An 18,067-nucleotide genomic window follows, 5' to 3' on the forward strand; every position below is an offset into this window, starting at 1 on the left:
TTCGTCGGCCAATGGCATTACTTGATCAGCAGCCGTAGGTGGGTTTCAAATGTCGCGACAAACCAGTTTGAGTACATTTCTTGTCAGTATCGGACGTGCCGTATTATGAGGTAAACAAAATACGTAAGTGTCCCCAATTTTAATCCAACACTTTTTAAATCAAACACTTTTTAAATCAAGCATTTTCCGCTCTCAACTTTTCCACATTTCGATTATACCAGTGCACCTAAAAAAATATTTTGCTACCCGGAAGAGTTAGCATTGGGGTTGTCTCATAAGTAACAAGAAGTCCATTTGTTGTAGGAATTGAACGAGATTCTAAAATTACATAGCGTATCCTTCCTTAGTTGGAAACATGATTTGTTTGCTATGGCATAACGCATATCGACAGCCTTCACAAGCACTTGAAAGTTGACATCTTTATAATAAGGCAGGTATCGACTCATTACCAAAGTATTTTTACTCAACTATCCCCATTAAAACAAATGATTGTTCCTCAGAAGAAACAGTGGACAAGAAAAGCTGGATGATGGACCCTGAGGTTTCTTTGTTACTGCATTGTGCAGCCTGGCGGGGCCTCCGGCAGTCCCAAGTACAGGTGGAGCTGTCTGAACGGTAGGGTCAAGGGTTCAGATCTATCGACGTGACATGGGAGGAATAAAGATAATTGTGGCCAAAACACTGTATAGATACAACTACAGATGACTTGTTGACTGTGATATATAAAATTTCATTTTACAAAATGGCAGAATATTGCGATCAAAACTTGGACGTATCCAATACCTAAAATAAGGCTGGTATCAGGACTTGCCTATCCCTATTAACTGGTTATCTTTAATGAACCGATCAGAGGACAGAAAAATGCTCCTGTTATTCATTGAACAAATAAAGGTAGGATGTGATCTCACAAAAAAACTAATCATTACCCTGAAGGTATAACCGTCATACGGACGCCGCTCTCCAACGTCACATCGAGGAAGTCTGGAACGTACGGGTGTCCAAGGAGCCATGGCTTTTCGACGGCGCCAAATTCCGGCTGCAGTCTTTCCACATCGCACTGCCTGCCGCTCATGTCTCATCCTGCTCTCCATCCTTCCAAAACCTGGACTCTACACAGGGTGAAGCCATCGCACCGCTGCTCACTTTGAAAATAGGCCTCACCTCTTACAAAGACTACCTGGGTACCAACTGGTCATGCCAGGCGGCGGAGCTTCGCAGACGGGGGGAGGGCGAGTTTGGCAGCAGCTGGGCACTGCTGGCACAGCCTTTAGGAGTGGGCGGTGTTGTGTGCACTGGCGACGGGCAGGTAGTGTTCATCAGAAGGAGCCAGCAGGTGGCTGAGGCAGGCGGGAAGCTGGACCTTCCTGGCGGGCATCCGGAACCAAAGGTAACTGGAAACCCTTCATTGCAAAAGTTAATAAGTTAATGAACACCCCCCCCCCCAAAAAAATAAACTATGATAAATCGGGGAGCACTGAAGCTTTGCCGTTTTTTCGCAATTTTTGCAGAGTTGTGATCATGTTTGCGGTCGTTCTCAGGTGGCATGCGAGCGTCTCGGGGAGGAGAAAATCGACATGAACCTGCTAGAGCGGAATCCGGAGGCCGTCGTCACTGAGCTTTTTTTGTCAATTTGTGCTGAGATTAGAGATGAGGTGGGTCTTTTTCCGGTCCAAAAGTGTGGGACTACGACCAGCATGTTTAGCAAGGGTCTCCAACCTTTTGAGTGAGAGCTGATTCATGTGAAGGGCATTTGGATACACACTTCTAAAATAACACATTTGCACTTTAGTAATGTAATGTCATGGATCAACAGCAAATTTTACTCTGAGATTGCTTTGTGTGTCCCAGACGTATTTTTGATGGGGATTTCAATAATGCCTTTTTTGTCCCAGGCCACATCTTAGTCATGGTTTTCTTCAGTGAGGCCGAAATGACTGTGAACTCGAATTGCTGAATATTGTAACTAGTTTTAAAATCAAAAGTCATGAAAACTGTTTGTTTTTATTAAAAATATTCAATTTATTTAAAAAAAAAATGATAACAGAAATATGAGCAATATCATTTTTTTTTATTATTTTTTTTACAAGTGAAGAAAATTTATTTTAAATGTATTTCAACAAGAAATGCCTGTAATTTGCTTTTACAAATTTTGAAAATTATTTTTGAATAACGTTACCGTCGTTAGCTTTTTAGGGGAAAGTGATTAAAATGGGAACTTCGATGTAACATTTGTCAATTGCAATTGTCTCCAGGTTAACATTCCCTTAAGTGCTCTTGGAGAGCCGGTGATGATGGGCGTGGCCTTGAATCACATCGGTGCTGGAAAACCAAGTGCTGCGTTCTACATCAGGTATACATATTGTCATTTGAGGATTCTACATAATTAAGTGGCACATAAAAGAAAACGTGGAAGCAATTTGCAATTTGGAGTGCTCAATCGGCTTACCATGCATGCTTTTGGCATGCGGGAGGAAACCGGAGTACCTGCAGAAAACCCACGCAGGCACGGGGGGAGCATGCAAACTCCCACAGGATCGACCCGGCAAACTGCTTAAATACTGCGTGAAAAATAAATCAAGGTTGATGTAATGACCGATGATTTTTTTTTACTGGATTTTTGGTTGGTTTAATGTTGGATCCAACAAGGAGCTTTCAAGTCAATATCTCAATTACCACAAAGTGTCAAACAGTATTACTTAAACTACAAAAATAATGATAATAAATAGTATAAATGGAACGATATTTGTGAGAAGAGTCTAGGTAGCAGAATAGTTTATGTACTTAAAAATTGGTTGATTCTTCTTGAATTGAATGGCTATGGAATATTTTAAGAGTCATTAGAGGTACTCTTTCCATCCATGTTTTTAACAAAGTTTCACATCAATTGAAGAAAGATTAATGCAATCGGGTGGGGAACCACCCTAATGACAAATTGCCATTAAAACCAGATTGTATTCCTTTGCCATATATTTTCTTGGTTAGTCGGAGTCTCCAAAGAGATAATGGATGGATGGACAATCTTGACTTTTGTTTTCAATTCACAATGAGCGCTGTGTCCAACTTCCCAGTCCTTGGTGTCCTCTAAAGCATGTCCTGAGATCTGGTTTAGTAAAAGTTTCACTTTTGTCTTTTGTGTCCTGAGTTGTTCGCTGTCATCCGACAAAGTCCGAGAGTTGTACTGGAAAGGAGGAGCGGAGGCCAATGAATCTACAGACATCGTGTTCCTCAGCAGAGCGGTGAGAAATCCTGACTTTAAAAAAACCCCAACTCTTTACAAAAAGTTCAAATTGAATACATTCTAAACAGGAGACGTTGCGCCTGAACGGAAGCAGTCCGATGTGGTCGGAGCTGTGTCCTTCCGCCAAGGGAGCTGTGCTGCTTTTCCAGACGGTGAAGCCTGAACAGTTAGGATCTTGTTCAATCTGAGATTTTTTTTTAAAGAGCATTCAATCTACGATTCCACATTGTACAATTAAAAACCCAATCGGCACTTCAGGGAAATGGCAGTTTTGTTGTTAATATTAATCCAGTTTGATTGTTGAAAGCAGGGATTGCATAATATTAGCTTTCCTTTCCATTTCCGGTTCTTCATGAGTAGCCATCATAGCCACTGCAGTAGTACACGGTTTGGTCATAAGGCACATTCCACTGTGAAAAGTAAGACAACATCAAATCAACTCTGATTGCTTGCTAAATCTGGAAGTCCTGACATAATCTGTACTTACATGCTGGCTCCAACACTGCATGTTATTCCGGCCTTAAGGGAAAGGTCAAAACATAATTTTACAACATGAACAGCATATTAAGGTACTCAACTCTTTTCAGCTGTAACAACTTTCACACTTGTCATGATCAAGTCCGACTTCATGATTTAGACTTTTAACCAATGTTAAGCACTCGGTGAGTATTCTCTGTAAAAAGTGGGGTAAATTTGTAATTGACGGCGGTACTTTGAATAAATTTGTTTACTATTGTATTGTAGTCAATGTTTTATGTAGTGTGTTCTGTTGTCTTATTTCATATGTTCTGTAAAGCGCCACGGCTGCTGTGAATACGCTGCATAAATACAGATAGCTTTTCTCATACGTACTGTTCAATCCGCTTGTCCTGATCGAGTGAGGGGGAAGAGGAGGCCCGTGCGGGTGCGGTCTTTTCTTCAGCAGATACTTCTTGGGTTTCTCTGATTTGGGAACAGGCGGCAGCAGCCGTCGGGCCTCGTCTTTGTACTCCTGCAGCAGCGCCTGCGCCGTTTCCTGCTCCAGCTCCACGTAGCGCAATTCGTCCAAGATGTCTGCGAGCTGCTCGGGAAGACTGCAGCTGACTGGAAGGGAGGAGCGCTGGCATCATGGAAGCCGTTTTGGAAAGACCGCCGCAAATCAAAGCCCACCTTGCAGTTTGAGCAGGGCAGTCTCGGGAATGTGGTCGCCGTCCTTTCGGCGCTTTGACAGTCTTCTTTTCCACTCGTCCGCCGAAGGAAAAAGCACAACTGCTGCGCGCCGCCCGAAGTCGGAGAACAGTTGCAGCTTGTAACGCTGTGCAGAGAAGAGAGTGTTGCACTGGAAAAAAAATTTGGGAGAGGATTGTGATATTTTAAATACAATGCATTGTGATATTATTGAGATGGTACCAAATCAAAATTCTTTGGTTGGCGGATAAAAAAAGTTACCTTAAAGTATAAAGAATTTAACTAGCTGTCTTGGTAAAACGCTAAATACAGTACAGTAAAATTATAGCAAATGCAATTTTATATATAGTACTACATTAAATGACATGTACTCATTGGCATATATTCAGAATATAAACGTGAACATAAGTGACTTTACTTAAAATTATTTCACTTTTTCAGTGTAAAAAATAGTCACAGTTGAAAGCAAAAGCAACACAAGCTTAAAGCATTCTTGGCTAAAAACAAAAAGGAAAATAAGACACTAACATGGAAGTAAATAAATACAGATAAAACTTCTTAGAAAACATAAGTACATTTGCTCAATCCCAATACATTTGTTATTAATTGAAACCTTACCTGGTCAAGGATGTAGTTGCCTGGCGTGTGAGCGGCTATTTTGATTAACTCGGTCAGACACAAGGCGGCCTGCTGCAGCTGACGTTCCCGGGCACCCCCGCTCTAAAACACGACGCAACCACGCACACGGTTGAGTCACTTGGATGAGACTAGCGATGACTGCCCTACATGATGCGTTTGGGCTAACCATCATGCACGAGAGCAGCTCCTCGGTGCCCAACAGCTTGTAGTTTTTCCCCGGATTCTGCCGTATGTGAGCTCTGGCCCAGTGGCTCTTACCGGAACCAGGGAGACCCACCATCAACAACATCTATACAGACAAAGACACATACGGAATACAAGAGGAAGCTTTGTAGCCATCCAATGCCAGACACTCACTTCACTCTGCGCTCTGGAGCTCGGCGCAGTCGCGTTGGGATGTCTCAGACGGGCCGGGATCGCCGCCAGTGGGGTGAAGCCCGGAGGAACGGGGTACCAGGGGGGAGCCGTGGGATCCAAGAGCAAACGAACCGCACAGCTCTTACAGAGCACGTGAGGGAACAGAGCACGTCCTCCAAGCTCGGACGCATCCAGGGAAAAGGCCACTCCTAGAAAACGGCCATTTTTGTGGAAGGAGAGCTGAACGCCGCCATCTGTGGAAAAAGACTGTGGGATGATATCAGTCAGAGTAATTAATGGACTGGGCGATCCATCAATATAATGGATAATTTATGAAAATCATTTCATGTTCCAGTTTCAAAGTGTTTCCCCGCTGATGTGCACTAACAGCACCCTGTGTGTGTGTGTGTGTGTGTGTGTGTTTGTAATAAGAGAAATTTCAAGATAGACTTCACTCACGGCATAACAACCAATGATGTCTCCTTCACAAAATGGCTCCCCAAACTCTTCTTCTCTCCCACACGTGACTTTCTTAGCACGTCCATCATATGCGAAAGAAAACACTTCTTCTCCTGAAGGCACAAAATAGTGATTGTGAAACAATTGCCATTCTTTTCTAAAGAATCTAAACTAAGAGCAATAGTGCATACACTAGGGCTGGACAAATGGAAATATTTGGCAAAATATTTACATTTTTATTTTTACATCTTCATCGATAGAATTATAGGTTTTTACTTATTTCGTCAATGGAAAACCATCCATCTCCAAATACTTTCAAATTACTAATTTTTTTTTTCCCACAAATTGATACTACTGGTCTCACACTGGTCTAACAATTAAAGTGTTGAAAACAGCTTGAGAACCAATCTATTAATTTTTTTTTGGACACATGAACTGCTATAGACTCCACCTGTTTCTCAGTCTGTGGGAGCCGCCTGGGTGTTTCTTAGACCTCTGAGAAAGCGTTTGGAAAGACGACATAAATCACAGTCGTTTGCATTTGTGTAGTAATAACCTCGTTACTTTGAGTCGAGTCGATTCTTTTTGAGTGACAAACTAAAACGGTTGCTCACAAATTTACGACAATAAAAACTTACCGAGCAGTAGGGATGTTTGGATCAAGGACCATCCTATCCGCATCCCGTAGGACTGGTCGCTTTCCGGGTCATCCGGCAGAGGGCTCAATAACCTCCTCTCCAACCTCACCTCGAAGCCCACCCTGCCTTGCGACACACCGTGGGTGAGTCTGCACCCGGACCACAACAGAGGGAATCTATCCCAGAATCGCGGCTGGCCGCAAGCGCCGTCAGGGCCCACTTGGAAGTGCAGGTGACTGTCGTCTAAGTGGAAGTATAGTACGATAAAATGAGTCGCTGTTATCATAAAAGCAGGTTGGAAATGTGTTCAAATACTCACATGAATGCAATTTGAGTGCATCTTCATCTTCCTTTTTTGACTCATCTTCCTCCGGTGGAGCTGGTGGTAGTTTGGCTCTGGTGGATAATAACATGTTCATTTACACTTTTTTTTTTTTAGTATATAATTCTTCTTCAAATCATTGAGGCTCTGCTCTTCATTACCTTTTGTACCGTATCTCCTCTTTAAACTCGTAAAACGCTCGCCCTCGCTCCTCCTCTGCCGCCGCCGGCTTCAGCTTGCTCTTCTCGGCTTGACAGCCATCATCAACAGGTGACGGACACCCTGGGATGCTTTCAGCTTCCGTTTGCGTGGCCGAGTCAGAGAACTCTCGAGTTTGGTTTGCTGCTCCGCACGGCGGGGTGACACTGGCTGGTTCCGTGTGGGAAGAGGATAAAAGTAGAGAGGATGAGGAGGCCGCAACAATTTCTGCGGTCCTGGCTGATACCGGTGGAGGAGAGGGTTGAACTGAAGGTGGGAAAGAAGAAAATTAGCTGTGTTAGGATCCATTATACAGTGATAAGTGCAGCGTTCTTACACATATTTGCAGACTCACATGGTGGTTGATTTATTTTTTTTAAAAGAATAGACTATCTTTTATCATATATCACTTGCCATCGTGGAAATAGAAGTATGGATTGAACTGAATTATGACACTTTGATTTTAGAATCAATTTTAGACAACCCTAAAGGCTTCGATTTTTATATAAATAAATACTTGTAGTGTCTGGGGAGAATTGAATTGCCTTGTGGTTGAACGTCGCGCTCGTGTGGGTTCTTTTTGTGGCCATCGTCATCCAGTAAAGACCACAACCGCTCCACAAGGTCGTCCTTAAGGCCTCGGCTGTCCAAACCCGCTTGTTTGAGCCTCGACCGAAGTTCGGCCACTTTAAGTTTCTTAATATCGGATAGCTTCATCGTTACCGGGTACAAAAGTTGAGGTGGAATGCTATCGTTGTGGAGAAATTGCAAACTTCGCGGACCAAAACAAAGGTTCAATATGAAACCTCGGCACCTGATTGGCTGACACAAGTCAATTACTTCTTCGTATTTTCCGTGGAGCAGATTCTACACGTTTAAAATGTTTGCTGCCACCAAGCAACAGTGAACGTAACTACATTTTGTCAGTCAAACTTGATCGCAAGAGACACGTTTTCCACGTTGAGTATTTATTTTATTACCCAAATTCACTTATATGGCGGCATCCTTTATTCAACTAATTGCTAAAAAAAATAACTGTGATGTTCTGAAAGTAAAGTTCTGTTATTTTTTCCATCCATCCATCGACGAACAACCATCCGCATAATCATCAAATTTAGTGAAATAGAAGATTTCCATGATATTCTGGTGTATTGAGATCAGTAGCTGTATTACTTGATAAATCAGTAAGGCCACACACTTCTCCAAAAATGACAAGCTCTTTATTCAAAGACAGTAATATTATGGAACAGAAGAACAAGAGGTAGAAAGCACTTACATAATTTTCCCAAATTACAAGTCCAAAAAGTGACAAACTGCTATTGTGGCTTTTTTCGGATTTCTAACTCCGCTGCCTCTGTGTCATCGCAACGACTTCGTATCATTTGTTTCTCAGCAAAGTTGGTATTCGGCAGACCTGTTTGGGTTCCACTCAAACTTCAGCGTGGACCGTCTGATCTGTAATATCATCTACAGCGGTCGCATCCACACAGACAGCATCATAATTTAAAAATCGACACCAGCAGAGACACGGACAGTTGTGCTCTTTTTTTTTTTTGGTCGATGAGGGTGGGGAAGAGGATTCATGCTCACACTCACATTCATGCAGTTTCACTGTAAACATCGTGGCTCAGTCACTCTCACCTTACATGCCCACTGTAAAACCATCTCAGTGCTACATGTGAACATCAAACCACACAAATTCTACCTGACCAGTAGACAAAAAGTGCAAACTGTTCAGTAAATAACCATGCACATTACATAGAATGCTAGGAAGATCATCATCTTCTACTTAGTGGTATGAATAGTGTATAGCATTAAAAAAAATTAGTAAACCATAAGACTGTAGGCTACTGTTGTTTTTCTGGACTAAGTGGTCGGTGCCACAAAACCATTTGGCCGTTTTCCTATAACTATACTGTATTTGTCCATACTGACGCTAACAGTGATTATATGTGATTCTGCAAATCCATGCAGAGCTACATTAATGTAATAATACATTATTTGTATAAAGAAACAAACAGGACCTTAAGACACAACTTCATGGGTGAGTTTACACATATGTGCAAAAAAAAAAAAAAAAACCTGTGAGCTCCCTTCAAGGGCTCCTTAGGGCATTAGACCATGATGGTGGGGGTTTCTGGGGAATACAAGGATGTGGAAGGGGAGCCTTCCAACGGAGCATTCCTCCAAAGAAGCTCCTTTTCCCGTAAGAGGCACGGTCCGTTGTGCGAGTGGTACAGACGCATAAAGGCCAGGGCGGACTGGAGCAACCACAGCAGCGTCACAAACCAGAGCGAAGCCTAGCACAAAGACAAGATTTGCTCAAATATAGGGTAATCCAGTATGAGTCATTCATGGAGAAACGGGGAGAAAAAGTAGGCAACTTTGAGCAAATCTAGGACAGAGTTTAGAACACAAACAGACCTCATTCCCATAAATAGCTAGGTTTAGATTGTTTTGCCAACTGATTTGGGTTGCATTCAGTTTGGCGGCTTCAGATGTTTAGTGGGGACTAGCAGTAATCATTTTCCATTTATCAATCCGTCTATTTTCAGTACCATGATATAAATTAACTACACAGTCACAATTGAGCGTGGAAACATTACGAAACCAATCAAGTTCAGTAACTTGATAACATGTCTCTTTCATACAAGCATAGAAGTACTTCAACATTTTAGTCAATATTTACACTGTAATTTATCTTTAAATCCAAATATTTGTAGCTCTCATCTTCAGCAGTAAAATGCTCCACTGTTGTCCACCATTATGTGTCAATGAGCACCTTACCTCCGCCAGACTAAGTTCCGCGTAGAAAGACGATGTGTCCACATCCAGATATAGCGGAACAGACTGGGACTCTGCGCAACTGGACATCAACAAATGAAAACAACAAAAGACTTTTGGTTTTGGCAGATAACAACAATAATAACGATTAAAAAAACAGAATGTGAGATCCACCTGAAGGGTTGCGTATTGTTGTTGGTCACCGTGTCGCACCAGGAGGCGAGGCCCAGGGACAAGATGACGCTGGCACCGCCCGACAGGAACAACATGCATGTACTCAGCAGCACCGTCAGGAAGGATGAAAACAAAGTGCTGCGCACAAGAGAATTTCAAGAAATTAACATCAATACACTTTGAGTGGAGAAACAGCAAGTTATTTATGATACACAATACTGCAGGACTACATAAATTTTTGGAGAGAGTATAGACTTTTTTCCCCCCCCCAAAAGTATAAAAGGCAAACATATGAGATAAAATTGTAGTGCAGACTTGCTAAAATGACCCTCTGTGAATTTTGACTTTAATTTCATCATATTACTATTTCGCGTTAGGACAAAATTTATATTCATGACTTTGACTTTATATTCTAAGAAATATGCCTTTATAAAGATTGAGACGGTTTATTTTTGGAAAATAACACGGCTATATTCTCGTAACCATTAGAAATTAGTATAGAGATGGACATTTTAGTGTCCAAGCACTGCTTCTGAGGTTGAAAATACATTTGATCTTCAAATCTTTCATGGGAGTCGCTGATGCTGTTGGCCGGGCTACACTTGCATGACTTTTGTGCGGGGAGCATGGGATTGATTTACACTCAATGGCGTTGTGCATGTAGGTACGATTAGTTGTTTGTCACTATGACTGTGACTGTCTGACACCGCAACACTGAATATAAGTGGTGTTGAAAATGGATGGATCTTTTATGGGCCACTTGCAATCGATGATGTTATGCAGTGCATTTTATAAATCCAGAGCAGAAAGGTACGGTGCAGTCAAGTCATTCCCCCTAATGCAGTGCTACTAAATCAGTGGAAGCATAACTGGGTCACTGAAGTGTGCCATCGACAGTAATCTCTTTTCGCTTGCAACACGTTTAACACAGCCCACGCGTGTTTATTTACGTGGCGTTTGCACTTACTCGTCATGTCGTCCGTGGAGGTAGAAGAGGCACCTCCAGCCCTGCGCGGCCCCGTACAGTACCGTAAAAATACCCACGAAGGTGGCGAACTGGCAGGCCGACGGTGGACCCCACTGCTGCACCACCAGGCTGGCGACGCCCCCTTCCTCCCGCTCGCCGGGCTCCGATCCCTGCTCCGGCCCTTCCGTCCTCCAGTAACCGCAGGAGAAGAGCGCGCAGCGGCCTTTGAAAGCGGAGCCGTTGAGGGCCATCGGAACGACCACCAACAAGCCTGCCGCCATGGAGAGGGCGTGAGCGGCACAGTGAGCCAGCAACAGCCGCCGGTCCAACTCCATGTCCGCTTGGGGTGATAATACGAGGTGGAAAGCGAAATGCAGTGAAAAGATTCAAGTCAGTACATGCTTCGATTTGTTTCGAGAGCAAATAGTTTCTCAATAGTTTAGAAAGCGCTTTGGTACACTTCGATAGTTTCCGAGCAAGGGCGGAGACCAGACGACGTGCGCTCAACTCAAAATTTCAACTCTTACGCAACCTTCAGAGAGTCAGAGACATCAATAACGAGAGAAGACATCTCACTCGTATCCATTTATACTGTAAATAAAACTGTATTCCCCATTTAATTTAATCCACATCAACATTTTAAACCAAGAAGCGCAAAACAATATAGAATACAATCTCAGTCAGGCGTGATCCGGCTCGCTGCATCATTTTATATGGCCCGTGAATGCAACTCATGTTTGTCACGACCCTCACTAAAATCTTTACAAAAATGTTTGTCACGTGCAATAAATAACTGAGATTTAAGTAATGAACATCAATACTTTTGACATCTCTGATTATCATACTTATCAGAAATGCTGATGATTTAATGTAGTATTCATGAATGGTCAACCTGGGTGAAAGCTGTTGTAGAAAAATACATGAATTAAAAATTATTTTTTTTCTACACTTCTATTTGCGTGTATGTACGTGACCTATATTTTCCTCATTTCGTTTGAGTAGATCATCCGATCGAAGATAAACGATCTTTAACATTATTCCTTACGGCAATGACGTAGTGCTTTGACGTCACGGACATGTTTAAAGGACTTCTTTTAAATGCAGAGCAACCATTTAAATCGATTTCACGGATGTTTTCGCTTTTATTTTATTGTTATACGCAGATTAAATCACAGCAGTACTGAGAGCTACTGAATTAAAATTATTGGCCATCTTTTTGAAATGAATCTTAAGGGGAAAAAAATCTATTTCAAACAAAAAAAATCCATGATTACAGATCTTCGCCATTCTAAGAGCGAAAGAGAGAGATGGAGAGAGAGATATGATAAAATCATATCATAGATGAAATGTTGCCAAATTTAAAATGACAACAGTACACAAAGAACATCCTAAACAAAATGCCGAAACCCGGGATCGAACCAGGGACCTTTAGATCTTCAGTCTAACGCTCTCCCAACTGAGCTATTTCGGCGATGAACTCAAAGCGCGTCCCTAAGGTTATTCAAAGACTAGTTATACGTCAACGCATAACGGAGATCTATGCCATCTGGTATGTCTAACGAATTGTTATGAGGACGTCTTGTGTTTGTGTCCATTGGTCTGACCATGATTGCGCTTAACGAAGATGACGTCATTTCACGGCGAAATCAATCGCAAAGGCTACTGGGAAGAAAGGTCAAGGATCAGTTCGTCGCCAGTGGTGGACACCGTTTGATTTACGAAGAATAACAAGAAGTCATTTTTATGCATTTGTGGATTGATCGAACGCTACACCATGAACGACGACGACGCTGTGGAATCCCTGGATGCAATTGCACGAGAAATACAAATATGTGGTGTTTTATCCGACGAGGCGAGTAAGCGTTAGCTACCTAGCTCGCTATCGACTGCATGTTATTGTTTGGTGGTGGTGGTCGTCACGTCGTTTCTCCCACGATCCACGAAGCCTTTATAAAAAGATTTCAATTTGGGAGCTGTCTCTCATTTCAATGATCAGGCGAGGCGTTTTCCGGTGTTTTTTTGCAGATCGACCTAATCAGACACCCGCGTGCGGTCATCGAACACAGTAGAAACTAAGTGCGTACAAATGGGTACAAAAGATTCAAAATATGGCCAAAAGTGAAGGGTAGGGTGTAAGCATCCATTGAAAAGCACAAAGAAAACGACCTCGTTCTGCTTGGCACAGAAGCAAATCTAACAATCCAAACTGCAGCTGGATTTGCTCTTTCTGTGTCCTTATACTATCCTGGACATTTTCTTGAGATTAAGGATTTACGGTTACATGTTTTGTGTCCTGATGCTTTCTGGAGCCTTGTCGGGGCTGCTTTGTTCGCTTATCCTTCGAGACGGTTCTGATGAGTGGTCCTTCTCCTCAACCCTGGAAAAATGGATGAAAAGTCCAGCAGCCACCACAGATTTCTGGTGGCCCTGCTCATGGCATTGATCTTCGGCATTATCATGATCCAGTATGTTTGTCCGAGCCGTACAGAGTGCCAGATGCTCCACCAGCTGGGGTCTTGGCTTCACACCACCACTGATTCCCAAAACGGTGGTGATGGTGACATCCAAGGGAAACGGGATCCGTACGTCGCAGAGGACGGCGCTTTGACGCGCTTTATACCCCGCTTCAACTTCACCAAGGCGGACCTCAACCGTGCCGTGGACTTCAACATAAAGGGAGATGATGTCATAGTGTTCCTGCACATCCAGAAGACGGGCGGCACCACGTTCGGCCGACACCTGGTGCGTAACATTCAGCTGGAGAGGCCGTGCGAGTGCCACGCTGGCCAGAAGAAGTGCACTTGCTACCGACCAGGCAAGAAAGAGACGTGGCTCTTCTCCAGGTTTTCCACCGGCTGGAGCTGTGGCCTCCACGCTGACTGGACAGAGCTGACGCGCTGCGTCCCGTCGCGGATGGACTCTCGCGAGGCACCCAAGAACGTGCAGAGGTAGGCCAAGGAGTCTGGTCATACCATATAATGCTCTTTTGTGACATAAAAAATGAAACCAAATCATTTCAAAACTTTTTCAGCAAAATGGATACCTGGTTGCATTTTGTTTACACCTTCAAACTACTGTAATATTTTGTTGATTCCTCTTTGACCTTTCGCTTTTGAAAAATAATGTAGTCCCCCCCACCCCACCAACACTTTTGTGATTTTGATGTAATATGCAATTTTTTTTCCAAGGTCCAATTTTATATACCTTCTTCTTTGTCCAGGCGGAATTATTACTACATCACCATCCTGAGAGACCCGGTATCACGCTACCTGAGCGAGTGGCGTCACGTCCAGCGGGGTGCCACCTGGAAGGCCTCCCTCCACGTGTGTGACGGCCGCTCGCCGACGTCGTCCGAGCTGCCCAGCTGCTACCCGGGCGACGACTGGTCGGGCTGCTCCCTGCAGGAGTTCACCGACTGCCCTTACAACCTAGCCAACAACCGGCAGACGCGCATGCTGGCCGACCTGAGCCTGGTGGGCTGCTACAACGTCTCGGCCATGAGCGAGGACGAGCGCTGGGCCGTGCTCCTGGAAAGCGCCAAGCGCAACCTGCGCGGCATGGCCTTCTACGGCCTTACCGAATACCAACGCAAAACCCAGTACCTCTTCGAACGCACCTTCGATTTGGCCTTCATCGCTCCCTTCACGCAACTTAATGGCACGCGGGCCTCCGGCGTGGACGTCCCTGCCGAGACTCAGTGCCGAATTCGCCAGCTCAACCGCTGGGACGTGGAACTATATGAGTACGCCAGAGATCTCTTTCTGCAGCGTTTCCAGTTTGCACGGCAGCGGGAGCGCAGGCAGGCCAGGGAAAGGCGGCAGCAGGAGCGACGGAGGCTCCGAGGAAGGTTTACCACGAAGCAAGCACGCCAACCCAAAACGACACGGGGTCCCCCTGCGATCGAGAATCACCCGGAAGAACAAGCTGAGGAAGACGAGAGTGTGGATTCTGATGGGCTCCTCCCAGACTGGTGGGAAATGGATGAGAGCGGCACCATGGAGGACTACATGGACAATGTGGAGCAGTGGAAATAATGTTTTCCTTTAATTCCATCACACTACAACGAATGCCTTACTCTGTGGAGCCGACATGAAGAAATGAACTTCAAGCAAACAAAACCAGTGACCTCTACAGACTTTTTCTGTTATTTATAATTGTAAATGTCATTAGTCCTTAAAATAAGTGTCCTATGATTTTCACTTGCTATAATTTGTTTACACTACCACACAGTTCATTTTGAATGCATTTTTTTTATTATGTTGTTGGCCATGAACCACAGTATGCAAATGACTGAATAATGTAGTCACGTCTTTGTTTTCATGTTTTATTCAGTTGCTTTTGGCTTAATCTCCTAAACATCCATAGAGTGTACTACTACTACTGCTACTACTACAACAACCTTAACTTTAAATCCTTCAACTAAAAGGCAATGTTGTAAAAGTGCAGTTTGAAGAAAAAAAAGTGAATTGTATTTATTTGGTTGGCGAAAAGAAAAATATTGTCCAGTTATATGAAGATTTTATGTTTATATTGACTGAAATTGCTTGGAGTTGCCAGGACTACAATCATGTTTTGCCTTTCTGTTTTTTTTTTTTATGAACAACATAATACCTTTAAAAAAAAGCAGGCAGTTTAAAATACGTAGATGTTATTCACATTCTGAAGTTGTCTTCAATTTAAACTAGCTTTTTGTAACAGACAAATAGACCATACCTCAGCTTGTTGCATAATTGATAATTGCTCATAATGATGTGAATGTTTCCATGTATCTTCTGTTGTCTTATTTTAATATACAAAAGCTATTTTACATGCACCTTACTGTATTGTAATGTTCTTTACTATTGTAAGTCTCTAGAAGCACTAACAGCGTGTGCAATGCTTCTTGTCATCAAATACACTAAAACACCCATAAGTCTTTTTGGGAGAATAATCACACACCTAACGAAAATGTCTCTATCTACTTTACTGTTGTAATAATGATTTACGTTATGGAAAAATATGTGCTTGTTCATTATGCCAGCAGTTGAACATTGCATTAATTGTTGTCTTTCACTACCATCGCTGGCATAGAAGAACACACAGTAAGACAGTACACAATTTGTCGTAAATTAATCATTATGGTACAATACTAAAGTAATTGGAATGATTAAGGTGTTTACACAATTACAGTGATGATAATCACATGATAGTAAATATTTAATAACCAGGTCCTGAAATGTTCACGCTAATTTCTCACCCCTCCAAGTAATTGTTAAAAAAAAAAAGGCTGTTTAAAAAAATTGTAAACTACATGCAAAACAGGAGAAGGATAAAACAAAACAAAGAGCAAGTAATTTACAATTTACACGATGATGCATTCAAGGAAGATTAAAAGTTGGACTTTTCAGATCTCTGACTAGTCAAAGTTGCACCACTCTTGAGGTCAGAACTGGGACAATCCGAGTTGAATAATTCCGAATTCCCAGCCTCTTAAGATAGCAAAGTTTAGGCCTATTCTTGTTTGTTGAATTTGTCGTGTTTCCCTTCTTGTTTGTTGAATTTGTCATGTCTTTCTTTCTTTCTTTTACAAACCATTGGGAAATGGCTTGAGCAACTATGCCTTTTAAGCTAACGTTTCAGAAAGCATTAAATAAATTGTATTGCCTTCAGTGACAATAAGAACTCATATATTTCCACCAACAATTGAGTGATGTCTACTTATAGCTTTCTCTGTGTATCTGCATGTTTTAGTGGGCGTGTGTGAGCTACTATTATATATAAAAAAAAAAAAAAAAAGGGACACAGGTGTTTACGACTGCTTCTATTCATTATGTGAACATGTAGCACATGCCTGGAAATGTCTAAGAGTAACAATTTGATGAATGTTCTCAACAGATAACTGCAAAAGAAACAAAGAAACAGTTTGACGGTAAAATGGCGAGAGGGAGGGGGCACACATTCTCATTTAGGTGCGTGTTGCGCCTGTACATGCAAGACACGTGAGTTTGTTTCCGGGGACAGCTTGTTCCTGCCCTGTCCTTTTAATTCAGTATTTAAAAGTATCAAAGTATCCGTCTTTGCGTCTAAAGTGAAACATTTCACTGTGTGACCTTGAATCGGCGGCGTTGTGGAGAAACGGGCGCGTTCCTTGTGAGCCGTACGTGGAAACATTGTAGCGACCTGTCAACGTCTCCGCACGAAAGGCACGCGGGCAGCTTTGCAAAGAGGCTTGCCGGATTGGGCCGCCCAAAAGTAGAAAACAAGGCCCAAGTTGTCCTTGAACTGAATGGTCCGTACCAAGCTGACAAACACCTTCGCTGCTGATTTCATCTTGCGCAATAGTGCAAAAGCGCCATTGATGGCCAGGTTGGGGTCCCCCGCATGCGATGTCATCAAACGTATTAGGACCCCCAACGGATCCTTACACCCGAGTAGATGTAGTAGCGACATCGACAAATCAGAGGCTCACCTCCTCTTCCCAGTACAATTGCGCCCATATTGACAAACGTGGTTGGGAAGTTTTTACAAACGGTCCCTGGAGTCTTTCAAAGCCTCGCAGAAATCCAAAGACACTTCTGATCCCAGACTCCCTTTTGCTTTTTCCACGTTCACCTGTTGAGATGCTGGAATGTGCACACTTTTGTGCTCAAGGCCTTTGTACAGCCCGTTTGGACAGGAGGTGTCCCGGTTGTTCACTCCTCGTCCGACTTGCTGTCATTTTCATTTGAAGGAAATGAAATAGAAATGAAATGCAGCCGCTGGCTCCTGAAACGATGATGAATGTGACTTTCTGTCCTTGTTTTGGTGCAGTGGTGCTCAACCTATTTTCAGCCACGTGTACCCTGCGTGAAATCGTTTTTCAGCCAATAAACAATGTCCTCCGTTGGGTTCATGGTACAAATTCAAAAAAGAAAATCATTCATTTCACTCATTTCAAATAAACAGAGAAACTGAAGCTATATCATCTGAAAATATAGTGAGAAAGAAAATTGATAAGATGACCTGATTGTCTAGTTGTACTGAGCTGAGTCTTTTGGCATGTCGTGGAGATGTTTATAGAGAGACGCTTAATTCCGCTTGTGCTTGACTGAGCATCTTTGTCATTCACAGTGGCAACAAGTGTCACCAAGGTCTTTTTTCCCCCA

The 18,067-nt window shown here is 43.0% G+C and overlaps 4 protein-coding genes and 1 non-coding gene across 7 annotated transcripts; 2 read left to right on the forward strand and 3 right to left on the reverse strand.

The window, feature by feature from the left end:
• The first annotated feature begins 45 nt into the window (after positions 1-45).
• Positions 46-3,974, forward strand: nudt22 (nudix (nucleoside diphosphate linked moiety X)-type motif 22). Of its 3 annotated transcripts, none has more exons than XM_061272494.1 (7): positions 46-430; positions 501-615; positions 934-1,387; positions 1,539-1,652; positions 2,253-2,350; positions 3,143-3,236; positions 3,307-3,974. In XM_061272494.1, exons 2-7 carry the CDS (start codon positions 527-529, stop codon positions 3,424-3,426), a joined length of 969 nt encoding a protein of 322 aa, XP_061128478.1. In that variant the 5' UTR covers positions 46-430; positions 501-526; the 3' UTR covers positions 3,427-3,974. The 3 variants fall into 3 exon arrangements, with proteins under 3 accessions (XP_061128478.1, XP_061128488.1, XP_061128495.1); XM_061272504.1 differs by having other exon boundaries at positions 47-123; XM_061272511.1 differs by having other exon boundaries at positions 62-110.
• Positions 3,446-7,846, reverse strand: si:ch211-107m4.1 (heterogeneous nuclear ribonucleoprotein U-like protein 2). The gene is made up of 12 exons (XM_061272481.1): positions 7,564-7,846; positions 6,982-7,285; positions 6,818-6,894; positions 6,499-6,741; positions 5,861-5,973; positions 5,402-5,668; positions 5,211-5,333; positions 5,024-5,125; positions 4,388-4,556; positions 4,091-4,321; positions 3,726-3,757; positions 3,446-3,648 (listed from the first exon to the last, which is right to left on the reverse strand). The coding sequence occupies exons 1-12, from the start codon at positions 7,733-7,735 to the stop codon at positions 3,589-3,591; spliced, it is 1,893 nt and encodes a 630-aa protein (XP_061128465.1). The 5' UTR covers positions 7,736-7,846; the 3' UTR covers positions 3,446-3,588.
• A 370-nt stretch (positions 7,847-8,216) lies between these two features.
• zgc:153018 (Transmembrane protein 179-like) lies at positions 8,217-11,489 on the reverse strand. Its single transcript, XM_061283169.1, has 4 exons — positions 10,944-11,489; positions 9,977-10,114; positions 9,806-9,884; positions 8,217-9,318 (listed from the first exon to the last, which is right to left on the reverse strand). Exons 1-4 carry the CDS (start codon positions 11,276-11,278, stop codon positions 9,133-9,135), a joined length of 738 nt encoding a protein of 245 aa, XP_061139153.1. The 5' UTR covers positions 11,279-11,489; the 3' UTR covers positions 8,217-9,132.
• Positions 11,490-12,341: 852 nt separating this feature from the next.
• trnaf-gaa (transfer RNA phenylalanine (anticodon GAA)) lies at positions 12,342-12,414 on the reverse strand. The gene has a single exon. It is a non-coding gene; the product is annotated as a tRNA-Phe (tRNA).
• Positions 12,415-12,418: 4 nt separating this feature from the next.
• Positions 12,419-16,693, forward strand: hs6st2 (heparan sulfate 6-O-sulfotransferase 2). The gene is made up of 2 exons (XM_061283157.1): positions 12,419-13,891; positions 14,164-16,693. The coding sequence occupies exons 1-2, from the start codon at positions 13,329-13,331 to the stop codon at positions 14,975-14,977; spliced, it is 1,377 nt and encodes a 458-aa protein (XP_061139141.1). The 5' UTR covers positions 12,419-13,328; the 3' UTR covers positions 14,978-16,693.
• The last annotated feature ends 1,374 nt before the right edge of the window (positions 16,694-18,067 follow it).

This window comes from Syngnathus typhle, linkage group LG1 (assembly GCF_033458585.1).
Source record: "Syngnathus typhle isolate RoL2023-S1 ecotype Sweden linkage group LG1, RoL_Styp_1.0, whole genome shotgun sequence".
NCBI classification, from domain to species: Eukaryota; Metazoa; Chordata; class Actinopteri; order Syngnathiformes; family Syngnathidae; genus Syngnathus; species Syngnathus typhle.

Coding starts and splice junctions, on each gene's coding strand:
- nudt22 (XM_061272494.1), top strand. CDS start 527: ATGATGGACCCTGAGGTTTCTTTGTTACTGCATTGTGCAGCCTGGCGG. Junction 616..933: donor CAGGTGGAGCTGTCTGAACG/GTAGGGTCAAGG, acceptor ATTACCCTGAAG/GTATAACCGTCATACGGACG. Junction 2,351..3,142: donor AGTGCTGCGTTCTACATCAG/GTATACATATTG, acceptor TTGTGTCCTGAG/TTGTTCGCTGTCATCCGACA.
- si:ch211-107m4.1 (XM_061272481.1), bottom strand. CDS start 7,735: ATGAAGCTATCCGATATTAAGAAACTTAAAGTGGCCGAACTTCGGTCG. Junction 5,334..5,401: donor GCTCCAGAGCGCAGAGTGAA/GTGAGTGTCTGG, acceptor TTGTCTGTATAG/ATGTTGTTGATGGTGGGTCT. Junction 4,322..4,387: donor TGCCCTGCTCAAACTGCAAG/GTGGGCTTTGAT, acceptor CCTCCCTTCCAG/TCAGCTGCAGTCTTCCCGAG.
- zgc:153018 (XM_061283169.1), bottom strand. CDS start 11,278: ATGGAGTTGGACCGGCGGCTGTTGCTGGCTCACTGTGCCGCTCACGCC. Junction 10,115..10,943: donor CTCCACGGACGACATGACGA/GTAAGTGCAAAC, acceptor TCTTGTGCGCAG/CACTTTGTTTTCATCCTTCC. Junction 9,885..9,976: donor AACAATACGCAACCCTTCAG/GTGGATCTCACA, acceptor GTTGATGTCCAG/TTGCGCAGAGTCCCAGTCTG.
- hs6st2 (XM_061283157.1), top strand. CDS start 13,329: ATGGATGAAAAGTCCAGCAGCCACCACAGATTTCTGGTGGCCCTGCTC. Junction 13,892..14,163: donor GCACCCAAGAACGTGCAGAG/GTAGGCCAAGGA, acceptor TTCTTTGTCCAG/GCGGAATTATTACTACATCA.